At 40.1% G+C, this 16,258-nt stretch overlaps 1 protein-coding gene across 1 annotated transcript in view; it reads right to left on the minus strand.

Annotated features, from left to right (window-relative positions):
• The window catches only part of LOC102475442 (uncharacterized), an 84,972-nt gene that overhangs the window by 59,821 nt on the left and 8,893 nt on the right, over positions 1-16,258 (minus strand). The window contains exon 4 of the mRNA XM_027773871.1: positions 8,145-8,322. Coding sequence (XP_027629672.1) covers positions 8,145-8,322 — 178 coding nt within the window. The remainder of the gene's footprint in view (positions 1-8,144; positions 8,323-16,258) is intronic.

Raw genomic sequence — 16,258 nt, forward strand, 5'->3', positions numbered from 1 at the left:
CCTGCTAGCAGGGCTGTGCATGGATGGTGTTCCTATAAAGCCTATTCATTGCTTTGTAAATCCTAACAATCGTTTAACACCACAATATGAGTCAAATGACTTCTTCAAGATGTTTTTTCTCACAAACTCTAAATAGGAGCTCCTTTTATAATCTGGTACTTTGCCTTCCTCAAGAGGAGAACTGCCTAAAATGTCACTCAAACAGAACATTATACATGAGCCATTTCTCTGCCTTTTATTTGGAAGAAAGTTGTTCTGGAGTATTCTTCAGAAATAGATATCTGCAGCTTAGTTGAATAGTGTCTGCGATTTTATAATAGATGCTCGCAAGTGCTATCTATATTCAGGATTTCAAGGTTGAAGTTGTTTGTGTTTATTCTTCAAATTTGAGTATAAGAGAGATGGCCACTTAATTTTTAAGTGGTAATAAGTCACTTAGTCTATGGACTCACTAACCTATGGACGCCAAGTTTTAGCTATCTCATCAGCAATGAAATATTATGTGGATGTCTGATTCTATGTAATAATAATTAACAGCAGCTATTTCTTAATATCACAATTTCAGCTAACAGTTTGAAGATGGCTCATGAAGGAAGATCGCACCACAACCTCACAGGCCTAGTTGAGAGGAATTAGCAGCGCTTGAGTGAATGACGGCACAGACTGCACGATACAGGAAACTGAAGAACTGCCTGTCACCACATGGCTACGGATATCCTTCAAGCCTTACATCATTTCAGACAATAATAAGCTTTTAAACACCAAATCCTATAAGACATAGGCCATGTGGTTTATTTATAATGAAATGTTTAGACACAATATTTAGATTGATGACAATAACGCAGTTTTATAGTACAAAAAGTAATAACTTGAAACAGGTTCATTCACTGAGAACAAATGAGCACATGAAGATGAAAAACTCAAGAACTTCCCTAAATATAATTCAGAGTCCATCTATCTATATACAAATAATGCAGACGTACAGAATTTACCAAGATAAGTTAAGCTATCTTCCAGTTACTACCACAGCATTAGGGATAAATCGATACCTAAGACATAGCTTTTAACGTTGATGGGGTTACAGCCCAGAGCGGAACATGTGAACAAGGCCCTCCGATGTATCCTGACGAGCGCTGTAACAGACACGCACGCCAAGCACGTAACACGGGAGAGGAAGCAACTCAGGTGCAGAGCCGGGATTAGAAACACGAAACAGCTGCAGAGGGTCGGCCTGGAGGGGCTGTGATGGAGAAGGAGCATCTCACCTCTCCCCCCTCCTGCATTGGCTTCTCAAGACTCTACTTCAGCTTCTCAGAAAGATACTGATAACTTTTCATACAACACAATGGTAGAAAATTCAAGAGATGGAAGAGATTTTTCTGGAAATGTCAACCTGGATGTTCCTATTCCTTTGTGCAGAAGGCCACTCACTTTGGCACTGGGGCAAGTGGATCCCGAAAGGAGATCTGAAATCCAAGCAACATATGGTCCCTCTAGGAATGCTCTGAATTAGAAAAACGCTTACCAGTGTGGTTTCGCAATTTAAAAAGAAATGTGAGATTGTATCAATAGCAAGATAAACTGAAGTCTGTGAGAAAAGCAAAGGAACCAAAACTGTCTAGCTGGAAACAGATCGATAGATGGATTTGAATGATGAATTTTTCACATCAGACAGTGTCTCCTCCTATCCAAAAATTAAGTTGTATCAAGATCCATCAGACTAGAAAGACTGTAACTATACAAAATCAACAAGTAAAAATCTTTTGTTTTATTGAATATCAGTATTTCAAAAGTAAAATAAATGGGGCCAGCAGACCTCACAGGCCTAGTTGAGAGGAATTAGCAGCGCTTGAGTGAATGACGGCACAGACTGCACGATACAGGAAACTGAAGAACTGCCTGTCACCACATGGCTACGGATATCCTTCAAGCCTTACATCATTTCAGACAATAATAAGCTTTTAAACACCAAATCCTATAAGACATAGGCCATGTGGTTTATTTATAATGAAATGTTTAGACACAATATTTAGATTGATGACAATAACGCAGTTTTATAGTACAAAAAGTAATAACTTGAAACAGGTTCATTCACTGAGAACAAATGAGCACATGAAGATGAAAAACTCAAGAACTTCCCTAAATATAATTCAGAGTCCATCTATCTATATACAAATAATGCAGACGTACAGAATTTACCAAGATAAGTTAAGCTATCTTCCAGTTACTACCACAGCATTAGGGATAAATCGATACCTAAGACATAGCTTTTAACGTTGATGGGGTTACAGCCCAGAGCGGAACATGTGAACAAGGCCCTCCGATGTATCCTGACGAGCGCTGTAACAGACACGCACGCCAAGCACGTAACACGGGAGAGGAAGCAACTCAGGTGCAGAGCCGGGATTAGAAACACGAAACAGCTGCAGAGGGTCGGCCTGGAGGGGCTGTGATGGAGAAGGAGCATCTCACCTCTCCCCCCTCCTGCATTGGCTTCTCAAGACTCTACTTCAGCTTCTCAGAAAGATACTGATAACTTTTCATACAACACAATGGTAGAAAATTCAAGAGATGGAAGAGATTTTTCTGGAAATGTCAACCTGGATGTTCCTATTCCTTTGTGCAGAAGGCCACTCACTTTGGCACTGGGGCAAGTGGATCCCGAAAGGAGATCTGAAATCCAAGCAACATATGGTCCCTCTAGGAATGCTCTGAATTAGAAAAACGCTTACCAGTGTGGTTTCGCAATTTAAAAAGAAATGTGAGATTGTATCAATAGCAAGATAAACTGAAGTCTGTGAGAAAAGCAAAGGAACCAAAACTGTCTAGCTGGAAACAGATCGATAGATGGATTTGAATGATGAATTTTTCACATCAGACAGTGTCTCCTCCTATCCAAAAATTAAGTTGTATCAAGATCCATCAGACTAGAAAGACTGTAACTATACAAAATCAACAAGTAAAAATCTTTTGTTTTATTGAATATCAGTATTTCAAAAGTAAAATAAATGGGGCCAGCAGGTGGTGTGGTGATTAAGGTGCTAGACTCTCATATGGCCAACTCCATGGTTCGAGTTCCAAATCCAGAGGCTTGAGAATAGAGCTAGGTGCAGGTGTGTGCATGCCCCAAATCCCAAGGAGAGAGTAGAGGAGAAGGGATTATGGCCTGGCCATCACCACTGGTGGGTGATTTCTCACTTTTCCTCTCTCTGTCTCTTTCTGTCTCTCTCTAGCAAGCACACGCTCTATGGCTAAAAGCTAAAAAAAAAAAAAAAAGAAGAAGAAGAAAAGTAAAAAGTGTAGCTAGCATTACAGTGTCAAGTTATTAGTGTATGCATAGTTTAAATCCATTTATTCTATTTTTGAAACTTTTTTGTCATAGTTTTCTAAATAATTTAGTCAGGATCTAATGAATTAGATATATGACAGGATTTCATTTGAATTTTTATACTTGAATAATCTTAGCAGACTAAAAATGAAGCAAAAATGAATTTTCCATGACAACAGTGGTATGGTGGTTAAGGCAGTTGGATTCCCACATGACCAACCACAGTTTTAGTCTCAGATCCAATGTTTTGAAAAATCACACCAGGTACATGCACATGTGTGCGCAAAATCCTGAGAGGAGAATAGGGGAGGAGGCATTATTGTTCATTCCCATCAGGGAGTGACTTCTCACTTTCACTCTTTGTCTGTCTCTCTCTAGCAAAAACAAAACAAAACAAAAACAAAGTATCTAAACATGCTTTAATACAAATGTCCATAAGATTTGAACCCAGAGGAAATTCTTACTGTGATGAAAGTAAAATATCTGAACCAAATCTTTAGTCCTGAAATTTTCTAGGCACTAATAGAGTCTCTTGATCTATATGTGAGGATAACTCATACCCATAAAAGTGGGCTGGATTTAAAGCAAGAGGAGACAAATTTTATACATAAGTTACATCTCTGTTATAAAAACTTTACACTGAAGTGAATAGAGTTATAAGTTATATTGATCTAAAGTTCTTTAAAACAATACTAGCAGAATGCAATTGTATGTGTGGGCTCATTATCCAGGGCAATGGGAATAAACAAAGCTTCCACATAACCCACAAGTCGAGATAATCAAAGAACCTTCTCCATGGGCTCTATACAACGACTGGCCATATCGGCCCAACAGGTCAGGCCTTTTCACACTTTCTCCTGTATGTCAGGCCCATAGTAATGTTAATGTAAATTCGTGGAAGGGAGTTTGAAGGAATTTTGCTGCACGACCTAGCTAGGATGGCTAAATGGCAGTGGGATAAATGACTTTTTATTACACATTTTCAATACACAATAAATTAATCCAAATCCTAACCAAACTGTAGATGAATAAATCAAGTCATGGAGAATTGGTTTGTGGTTTTTTTTTTTTTTTTTTTTTTTTTTTTTTTTAATGCTATAGGGTGTGTGTGCTCGCCAGACAGACAGAGAGTGATAGAGAGACAGAAAGCGAGAAATCACCCCCAAGGGGGGATGGCCACACCGCAATCCCTTCTCCTCCATTTTCTTCTCAGGATCTTGGGCACGCACGCAAACGCGCCCGGCGTGAGTTTAAGCCACTGGGTCCGGAGCTTGAACCGCAGTTGACTACATGGGAGCTCAGCGACATAGCCATTATGCTAACTGCTGGTCCCTTTTTTTTTTTTTTTTGAGAACTACTGATTAAAAGAGGAGATGAGATGGTGTCTCTTGACTTCTAGGAACCTATCAGTGCTAACTTGGAGAAGACACACCACGAGGGCCTCTTCCTTTCTTTAATAATCATAAAGGTAAATACTCATCTAGAGCATTACTGAGACCAGGTACTACCCTAAGCTTCTTCTGTATTGTCAGGCCCTGCGGCCCTGCACCACCCTGAGTGAAGGCACCCTTGGCCCTCATTTCACAGAAGACAACATGGGCTGCAGGAGCTGTGAGGTGTGCAGCTATCAGGGTTCAAACAAGGACCCAGACAGTAGCAGTCTGGCTCTCAAAGTCTGTGTGCGGCATTCCCACTGCAGACTCCCTTCCTAGCTAGAGTCCAAGCCTCTCATCACTGTGGATGGACCCAGTCACATCCACATGGAGGGACCCCATCTAGGCAGGACAGAGCATTTGCCTCCATGGGATCAAGTGAGCTGTGTCAGACCAAGCAGTGTGTGCGTACTTACACAGGTGCCAAGGAGGGAGGGCCACTCACTCAGGGTGTGTGCTTGGGGACAACAGGGACCTGCTCCACAGAAGGTTTCCATTGGAGTCTCTCGAAATGCAGCCTTACTATTTTCTGTCTACCACCATCCCTTTCCCTATCCTATCCAAGTCTTCTTACTGCTCAGGGTACCTCACAATTTCAACTCCACTTTCCAGGAAACAATGAAGAAAAGTTTATAGTGTTTAAAAATAAATAAATAAATAAGTAAAACTATGAAGTTGAGCCACTGTATCTCTGTATTAAAATATAAACAATTAAATATATATAGAGAAACAATTCTGGGTCTGGCAGATGGCATAGTGGTTAGTCACTGGACTCCCACATGGCTGACAACAGTTTGAGTCCCAGACCCAGTAGCTTGACAATCATGCCAGGTGTGTAGGTATGCATGCCAAAGGAGACTGCAAGATGACAACCTCTTCAGAATTCTCATGCCAGAATCTACCCCCAGCCTCAGCCAGCCTGTATCCGGGACACACATGCATGTGGCTGATGTGCTCAGGGAGGTCCCAGGACACAAACCCAGGACCTTTCTTGTATGGTTCCAGTTGTGTTACTGCTGTACTACCTCCTGGTTCACTACAAAGTTTTAAATAAACGTTCTTTCACTTGTGAGTTATTGACCCTTTTGTAAAATCTAAAAATGGTAATACGCTTCTTCCCACTCTAAATGCACACTCATGCATATTTGCATATGGTTTATTTAGTCAGAATATGTTTACTTAACAATTTCTAAAGGTTCATGGATTCACGCAAAAGTTTCTACAGTAATGCAATGTTATTATTCTCATTTACAAATAGCAAAACAGGGGCTGAAATGTTAATTAACTTATACGGGGCATACTGCTAGCATATGAAAATAAAGCTCTGAGATAAAATCTCACTCATTTTATGCTACACTATTTATTCGTCAAACAAGTACACCTGCACATACTCTGCACCAGGTGCTGTGCTGGGCTCGTGGGACATGACTGAAACAACATTGCCATTTGGACTTTAGTGACCAGAGAAGACCCGACTAATGCCAGATCAAGAAAACAGAGGAGAAAAAAAAAATCAGAGAAAAGACATACTCATTTGTTTCCTAATCTAGCAAGAAATCCAGCCTTACCTAGAAAAGTAAGAAGAAAAGGTAAGAGGGAAGAAGTAAAGGTAAATATCTATGAAAATGGAATTTCCAGTGGCGTGTGCCAATACAGCAAATGCAAGCCTCTGTACAGTCGTCCTTGCACTTCCTTTGCTGCAGTGTTCAGCGGAGCCTGCTGATTGACTGGAGTCAAGGACAGTCTGTCACAGGAGCTGCAGCCGCTTCTTCTGCAGCTAGACCTTGCATTTCAGCCCAGGCGGGAAGCTTACAAACTTGATGTGGAAGCCAAATGACTCTTACTGCACACACAGATTTAACATAGGGACTCGCGTGAAAACGGGAAAGCATGACTAGAAATGGTATTTCGAGGAAATATTGATGTTTTCATAGCCTTCCTCAGAATTCCTAGGACTCACAATACTCCAATAAGACTTCCAAAGCAAAGTCTCCTTTAGCAGAAGCCCTTCTAAGACAGGAGGTGGCCTCTAGTGACTAGATAAGAAATCACAAAGTCTGCGTGCGCTAGGAATAGACCGGAGTCGTAGAGCCTGTGAAGAACAATGACTTCGTTTCTTTTGCTGCTATCAGTACAAACACCACACGGTGGCACATGTTCTCTCTCTCTCTCTCTCTCTCTCTCTCTCTCTCCCTCGGTTTGCCACAGGTGATTTCCTTCTCCTCTCCTTTGGCGGTTACCGCTCTCCTCTGTCTCATCTTTTCTCCCCTGGCCCTTCCTATTTCTTGCCGCTCCTTGTCTACCCCACCCTGTATCCTGCTGCTGCCTTCCGAGTCATCGGTTTCCCTCAGTGCTCAGGAGGCAGATGGCAGACCCATTTTGTTGAGTGGGAGTGCCACTTTGTGCCAGCCTGCGGGAAAACAGAGTGGAGGGACTGCTGGTATGGATGGCAGTAAATTAAGGTAACTAGCCCAACAATTGGCAAAATTTTAAATATGGCAACCAAAGGCTTAAAGAATCTGATGAAGATAGCACAGAGCACAGGGCCAGTTATGCCATCTTGTTAAATCGAGCATTATGCTCTCATCTGAAACTATCTTTGGTAGGATATTTTACACACACACACACACACACACACAGAGAGAGAGAGAGAGAGAGAGTAGATGGACTATCATTTTAAAAAAGAAGTTAAATAAGAGCCAGGCTGACTGAAATCACACAGATTTTGATTAAGTCAAAACTTATGGATACCTAACAGGTAAAACTAAGATGACAAACTTCAAGATCATTTAAAAACACAGCAGAGTTACTTCATTAGCCTTTATATTCTGGCAAATGCATTTTAAATGTCAATCATTTAGGCCAAATCCTCAGACTTTCACTTCAGTTTGCTAGGGAACCTGAGCTTAGATAAGAAACCAGTTTCAAAATATTCCCATATCTGTCCTATCCTGAGAATCTTTTTACATTTCTATATTTAATCCAAATCCCATTTGTGTTTATCATTATTCCATCTCTGTGTGTTGTGAGCATTAAAAATTAAGAGCAAAAAAATGAAAATATTTCTAACAGCATTATCCCTTATTAGTGACTATGGGGATACCCTTAAATATAATAACAAAAAGATCCAAATACGAATATGCACGCCCACACAATGCACACACAACTCTTAAAGTTATCAAAGAGCTTAATGGAGCAAAACCCCTATACCTAATATTAATTTTCTGAAAAATCTGAGACAGGAAGTCATCATGATTTTTCTTCTACTGCTTCTAGAATTATAAGGAACAAAAAAGTTAGCAGCCAGAGACTTGCTTCTTAAAAATTATGTACACAAACCATCCTAAAGCAAGCAAAATGGAAGTACTTCAGAGTAAACGTACATTGGATGACTTGTGGGTAGAAGCAAACATTCTCATCCTCTGTGTAGATGACTGGTCTTGCCTGTCCATCTGACCGAAGTCCCACGAACAGCCCTGGGCTCTTTGTAGACTCCAGGCTCACGGATGCATTTTCCAAGTTCTTCTTCATTTTAAAATGACAGTCAGCATCTCCTGTGCCCTACAATCAACACAACATAGTTTCGTAAATGTGAGCAAACACTGAAGTATAGAATTTAAAACCAGTTGTTATAAGAATGTAATTTTGCTTCATTTTCTTTCTTTCTTTCTTTTATTTATTTTTTTATTTTTTTTGGAGAGGTTTTTGCTATAGGGCGCATGTGCTCACTAGAAAGACAGAGAGAGACAGAGAGTCAGAAAGTGAAACTTTCTGATATCCCCAGGAGAGATGGCCACACCACAATCTCTTCTCTTCCATTTTCTTCTCTGGATCTTGGGCACACACACACATGCACCTAGCATGAGTTTAAGCCACTGGGGCTGGGACTCAAACCATGGTCAACTACATGGGAGTCCAGTGACATAGCCATTACACCAACTGCTGGTCCCTTTCATTTTCAAATCATCACGATAAATCTAGAACATTTTCATATAAATTGCACTATGTACTTCATCCTATTCCATAAGCTCCAGAAACAGAGAATGTGTGATAGGCTGAGACAAGTCACATGACTTTGAGCAAAGAGCTCTATACCATAGAGGAGCTTTGATCTAGGAGCACACATTTGTGCTATATTTCATATCAAAGGTGATCACCGTCATGGGTGAATATAGAGCATTCAGATGTGAAATTTTCCTTCAAAAAGTACTCTAAAATGATGGAAAAAAAGACCGTTTTTACCATAAGCCCATTTACTTTTAAATATAAAGTTTCTGCGTTATTTTGCACTTTCCAGATTAGATTTCCATAGAGTACACAGAAATTACTCAAATCTGTACAGCATAACCTTCAAGAATTAGATGCTATATTCTACACCATCTCTCCCTTTTCCAAGACATTCATAACCTAATATTAGAAAATATTTTACCTTTGGGACCAGTAGATAGCATAATGGTTACATCACTGGACTCCCACATAGTCAACTGCGGTTCAAGTCCCAAACCCAGCAGCTTAAAACTCATGTTGGGCATGTATGTGTGCATGCCCAAAATCCTTAGAAGAGAATGGAGAAGGAATTGCAGCATGGCCAGCCCCCTGAAGGGTGATTTTTCTCTTTCTGTCTCTCTGTGTCTCTGGCAAGCACACACACCTATAGCAAAAATGTCTCTTTAAAAAAAAAAGAAAATATTTTCCTTTCTCATAGAATTTCAGTTTCAGAAAAGGTTTTGAAAAAATATCATTAAAATTTCCAATAGCAACTATTAATTTACTTGTAACCAAAAATTATATTCTAATCTCTAATCAAATATGAGCCTCTTTGTTCAGCTGCGGTGGCCTGCACCTGACACTGCTACTTGGCAGGCTGAGGCCACATGGCAGGCCTACGTTCAGTTCCTGGTCCACCCTAAGAAAGGCACAGTGGTGTGTAATGTAGTCCCCCCTACTCAGAGACTGATGCCTTTCTAATAATCTCGTTATTTACCCAATCAGTTTTACATCCCTTTGTATTTTTCTAATATCTGTCAGTCAACATAACCTCAATTCTTCCCTGTTCTTCAGGTATTAGCCTTGGAGTTCCCTTTCTTTTTTTTTTTTTCTTTTTTTTTTTTTTTCTTTTAAGTGTAGGGCACGTGCACTTGCCAGAAAGACAGAGAGAGACAAAGAGATAGAAAGCGAGAAATCACCCCCCAGGGGGGATGGGCTGCAATCCCTTCTCCTCCATTCTCCTCTCGAGATCTTGGGCATGCACACACACACGCCTGGCATGAGTTTAAGTCATCGGTCCAGGGCTCGAACCGCGGTCAACTACATGGGAGTTCAGTGACATAGGCATTACACCAACTGCTGGGTCCCATGACATGTTTTTCTATGTAAAAATGTGTCATGACTTTTCCAATGATCCAATATAAGCATTATTTTTACTGAAAAAATCAATTAATAAAACTAGGCATATTGGAACATTCTAAAACTATTAGTGTACTTTAGGTAAATTGTAGTAGGCTTTTGAGTCAGATACAGTAATTTCATAATTATTCTTCTAAATTTTAGGTTCCCCCAAAACTATCATGAATCACGCCTATGAAACCCTTCCCCAGACATGTCTCTTTCCATGAATATACACAGAACTTGGGACTTACCTCTCCAGCAATTTTCACACTGTAGGGTAATTATCTGTTTACATTGTTTTGGGTCTTCAGAAAAGTCGTGACACTTTTTTTGCATAGAGAAACAGAAAACTACATCATGACTTTTTCAATAACCCCATATTTTCCCCTTTTAGATTATAAATTTTCCTGCTTTTCTTTATTTACTGAAAGTTTATTGTTTCTGCCTTTCAGAAGAAACTTAATGTTTGGTAGATCTTTAAAAATGTTGTTTTTGGCGGGCTAGGAGGTGATGTGGTAGTTAACACACTGGACTTCCAGATGGCTGAATGCAGTTCAAGTCCTGAACCTGGCAGCTTGTTTTCTCACTTTCCTTGTCTCTGGTGAGCACATGTACCTTTTAGGAATTTTAAAATAATAATAACAGTAATAATAATAATAATAAAATTAAATACAGAATTCTGTAAAAAAAAATAAAAGGTTCCTTTTTTGCTAATTTCTAACTTCATAATTAGCTCACATAATGTCTCTCTCTTCTCTGATCATTAAAGTGGAATTATTCTCTCTAAAATTCACCCTTTCAGGAAATTTCTGACTCACTCTCTCTGTCCAAATCAGCCTGCCTCTCCTGAGCCTTTATAGAAGCAAGTGAACCATAACAACTGATAGAATGAGATTTCAGAGTCACTATTGTTCTCGAGATCCGTTGTGTATGCCTCTATTTGTTCCCGCTAGTACCACCCGAAGGAATGATATTTTAACTTCTCTTTGAGTACAATTCGTGAAAAGAATGAAAACAAAATTTTATCCCGGCCTTCCTTAATTTAAAACTTTGTTTTATGCCTAACCCAAATACAGACTGTTTAAAGAGATACAGGTAGAAAATTAAAATATGTGGACTCTAAATGCCAAGCAGTCTTCTTGTGTGCACTCCTACGTATGAGTAATGAATACCACCTGGACAAAGCCATGCTGGCACACGTGAGGTGTGCTTACTCCACTGCGAGCTAATGTGGCGTCTTCTGCCTGTTTCCCTCTACTGGGATCTTTTGTAAGACAACTCCTAGCTACTGAAAAACCCAAGTGATATTTTAACTTCTCGTTCTCGCAATATTTGTTGAACACCTACCAAATGGCAGGTCCTGCTGTAGAATTCAGGATATTTTAACAAACAAAGCAAACAAGACTCACTCTCCTGCGGTGACTGCATCCTAGTAATAAACATTCTGTACCCTGGAGTATTATTGATGCTACTCATAGGCCTTCTCTTTTCCAAGATCAATCACTCAACAGTTTATTCCCTTCTTAAAGCAGATTTGCTCCTGAGGGGGGGAAATCTTTGTTGCTATTCTCAAGGCCCTCTATATAGTCTTCAAATCTCTTTCATGCTCTGAGATCAAAACTAATGCATGAAACTATGGTCTACAATACTAGTGAAATATGAGACTATTTTCTAGAAAATTCAAACAAAATAATTTATCATGCATGTGGCTATGTATACAACCCCATATTTATTAAAATCAGTTTTCTAAAATATTTTCAATTAATTACAAAATTATTGTAAATTATTTACATAAAACTAAGACTTTTACTATTTCATTTCTTAACCCATTGGTTTAACATTGTGTATACCTAACCTATGTATATTCTTTCATATGTATTTATATTTTAATATCTTACGAATATGAATAAAATCTTCAATTCTTTCCATCTGAAAAAAATATACATTGAGCAATGAGACAAAATTAGAGAAGTTTGTGATGCGAAAATCTCCCTAGCTTCTACAAACCAAACTTTGGCCCATGAACAAGTATCCTGTTGGTGCGAGGTGTTATGTGCACACACGTGCACAGGCGTGCACACGTCTTGTTACGGTGATCACTCTTAAGCTTGTTTTTCCCACAACTCCCATGGCTTTTTTCCCTTCATACTTATGCTTAGTAAGTCCCACACATGTTGTTCTGAGGCTTGTTTTTCTTCTTTAAATTAACAACTTTACCATTGTCCCCAGTGAACCCCTCGCTGTTTGTTGCTGATTTGAGTCTATTACATCAAAATCTGTTAAAGCGATTTACTCCTACAGGATGACAATTCTATGGTAACAGAAACAGAAACATTTGTTACAGGATCAGCATCACTTGATTTAAATATAAGTGTGTTTGCCTATAAGAAATGTTTTCAAGTGTACAATAGTAGACACATTGGATTCATTAATGCTTTTATTCAACTCAATTTATTACAGTAAGTGTTTGTTGGGTATAGAGGGGACTGAGGTACTGTTAGGTTTTCAAGGAATGTGAGCATGCATTACCATTTACCTTTGAATACAGCTCAAATCCCTTTGGAGATTGTAAGCATGCTTTCCCACGGCCTCTAAACATATGTAAAGTCAGATAGTTAAGAGCATTATTACCATTCTACTTTCCAAAGTTTTGTCACTGCAATCTAGTGGATTCCTGGTCAGATACAGTGAAAGTAAAAAATAATATGCTTCATTGTTATGCATCAATACTATTGGGGAAGACCAAAGAAGTATATGCATTTTGCCTACCCATACTTCAGATGGAGAATTTTACAGTCAGACTACCAAATTAACTAGTCATTAAACAAGTTATAATATAAAGAAAACACTACAGTGGGACTAGCAGAAGTAAAATATAAATGAAGGTTTTCTGTGGAGGTTCCTCTCTATACAAGTATTGATGTAAAGACTAAAAATCAATGTGGAGTGGAGTGACCCTCAGGCCATGGCCTCAGAGTACTCTTTTAGGCCTCTTAACTTTGCATGTCTGATATGTGCCATAATACTGGCCACACAGGGTCCAGAGGACAAGTCTGAGCTGACCCACATGTCCCGTGACAGCACGTGTGAAAGACTATAGCCAAGAGGCCAACCCTAATGGAAAGCATGGGCAGGACTGAGCAGGACAGGACCATGGCTGGTCAGGACAATGGGGCACAGCAAACGCTCCCCCAAACATGGCACATTGGCATACTGAAGGAGACTGGGAAAACTGCAGAGGCAGGAAGGTCTCTTCCATCTTCTCCTGACTACTGGCTCCTAAACAAAAGCAATAGTAAGCCAGCCAGAAGGCGTACGGCTAAGGTGGCTGATCCCACACGGCTGAGCGCACGGTTACAGTCCTAGAGTGTGAGCCACGTGCCAGGTGCATGTGTATGTGTGTGTGTGTCTTCCCTTAGACCTGGAGGGAAGGAATGTCACGTAAGAACTAGAGAAAGATCTGAACAGAGAAGCCTTACTAAGTTTCCACAGTCTGTTACCATCAGATAATACCTTTTGTTCCCTAATCATACCTCTATATGACTGTCCATAAAAATTTTCCCTGGGTTAGGTCAGCAGGTGTCATGGTGGTTAAGGTGCTGGACTCTCACATAGCTAACCACTTTGAGTCCCAGACCTAGCAGTTTACATTCTCATTTTCCCACTCTCTCTCTCTCTCTGTCTCTGGTGAGCACGCATGCCCTGTAGTAAATTAAAAATAATAATGATGACACATAAAGCTAAATGAGTAATTCTTTAAAGAAAAAAATCCCTGGGTCTTTGGTTCTTCATTTCTGAAGGCTCCTATGTCTGTAAAATTTACATTAAATAAATGTGTATAGGGAACAGCAGGGGCAGCATTAAGGTTCTAGACTCCCATGTAGTTGACCATGGTTCAAGTCCTGTACCTGATGACTTAAAACTCATGCCAGGTGCGTTGTGCACATATGCCCAAAATCCCGAGAGAAGAATGGAGGAGAAGGGATTGTGGCATGGCCGTCCCCTGCCGGGAAGGGGGTTAATTTTTTACTTTCTATCTCTCTATATACCCTAGAGCAAAAATCTCTTTGAAATAAATAAATAAATAAATAAATGTATATGTTTTTCTCTTATTAATCTGTCTCTTGTTATAGGAGTCGCTACCATCAACTTTTCAATGAATGAGGAAAAGATATAACAGTTTCTCCCTACGATTAAAATAATTAAATTTAGAAACTCTTCAACTCTGACCAACCTTTTTTTCTTTATTCTTTTATTTATTTATTTATTTTTAAGATTTTTGCCATCGGGCATGTGCACTCATCAGAGAGAGGCAGTGAGAGGGAAAGTGAGAAATTACCCAGCCCCCGCCCCCATGGTAGATGGCCACACCAAATCCCTCTCTTCCATTCTCCTCCTGGGATTTTGGAATGCACGCACATACTCCGAGAGTAATTTTCAAGCTGCCGGATCTAAGACTTGAACATCGATCGATCATGTAGGGGTCTGGCAGTTTAACTACCATACCACCTGCTAGGTTCCCTAGCCAATTTTTTATAACTATACAAAAGGAGTCAGCAGATCATCTACACAGGTCAGCCTTAGGTAAAGACCTACTGTTGCCGGCTGCATGCCTGACTGCTGTGTGAATGTGGGTAAGAGGTGTCACCACACATGTAAAAGCTCTCTCGGCCTTGGCCAGACTCCAGTCACTGAAATACAATCTGCCGCTCCCTTTATTCTCCTGCTGACCTGGTCACAGGATCGGAAAATTCACTGTGGCAAGCATGTTGGCACACTCTCCTATGATATATAGAGTGTTCGGGAACCCCAGGCTTTGTGGATAGGTTCTTTAAAATTTCAGATCATTTAGCAATAACTTTCCAATATAATAACTTTTTCAAGGACAGGTTTGGAATTTCTTTTTTTTTTCTTTTTGTTCCAGGGCACACTCGCTCCCTGGAGAGAGACTGAGAGATGGGTTAAAGTGAGAAAGCACCCCAGTGAGGGATGGTTACACTGAAACCCCGTCTCCTTCATCTCTTTCTTTTCGGAATTTTGGGCACACACACATGCCCAGTGTGTTTCTCGAGTTTAGTCTAGACTTGAATCACACAGTCAGCTATGTGGGATCCAGCCACCTCAAATGTCATGCCACCAGCTGGCTCCAGGCTTGGAATCTTAAACAGAAATCAGAGGAAGCTAGAATCTCTACATACTGTTTGAGCACCCAAATGTAGGATGTAGCTGATGTAATATTATCTATTATATAACATGATATATAATATATATTAATTATATATTATATATATTACATGTAACATTATATATATGTATGTTTTATATATATATATATATATATATATCTCACCAGGTCTGCGACTTGAACCATGGATGACCATGTGGGAGTCCAGCACTTTAACCACCATGTCACCTGCTGGCCCACCAGTCTCTTTTCTATCCAGCTCCTGCTTTACACACAGGTGTAGCCCTGGGAGGCCTCAGAGGAGCAACCACACCCTCTGGACAAATCACATGTAGCCAATCTCCAACAGGCCTGGAGGCGCTGCCTTATGTCCTAAAGGGCTCACTTTAAGTTCTGTGTATCAGCCTCTGTGCAGCCAAACCATTTATGCTCTTCAGCCTTTATCAATAGATCTCACTGGTTCTCCATATGGGCCCTCTCTATCCAAAAGTAAGCAGAACAGATGCCCCTGCTTTTACTCAAATTCTATACTTACATATTATTATATACTTACAGAAATTCTGTGTGTGTGTGTGTGTGTGTGTGTGTGTGTATATATTATAAAATATCTGTAAGTGGGACCAACAGATGGCATAGCAATTACATTGCTGGACTCCCACATAGTCGATCTCAGTTTAAGTCCTGGACCCAGTGACTAGAAAATCACTCCAGGAGCATGTGCATGCATACTCAAGATTGGGGAGGAAGACAGACCGCAGCATGGCCATCACCCTGGGGGGTGGTTTATCACTTTCCCTCTCTGTGTCTGTCTCTCTCTCCCCCCACCCACAGCGAGTACAAGCATGCTAAGGCAAGAACCTCTAAAAATAATAATAATATATATATATGTGTGTGTGTGTGTGTGTGTGTGTGTGGTGTGTGTAT

Source organism: Tupaia chinensis, unplaced genomic scaffold, assembly GCF_000334495.1.
Source record: "Tupaia chinensis unplaced genomic scaffold, TupChi_1.0 Scaffold000046_3, whole genome shotgun sequence".
Classification (NCBI taxonomy): domain Eukaryota; kingdom Metazoa; phylum Chordata; class Mammalia; order Scandentia; family Tupaiidae; genus Tupaia; species Tupaia belangeri.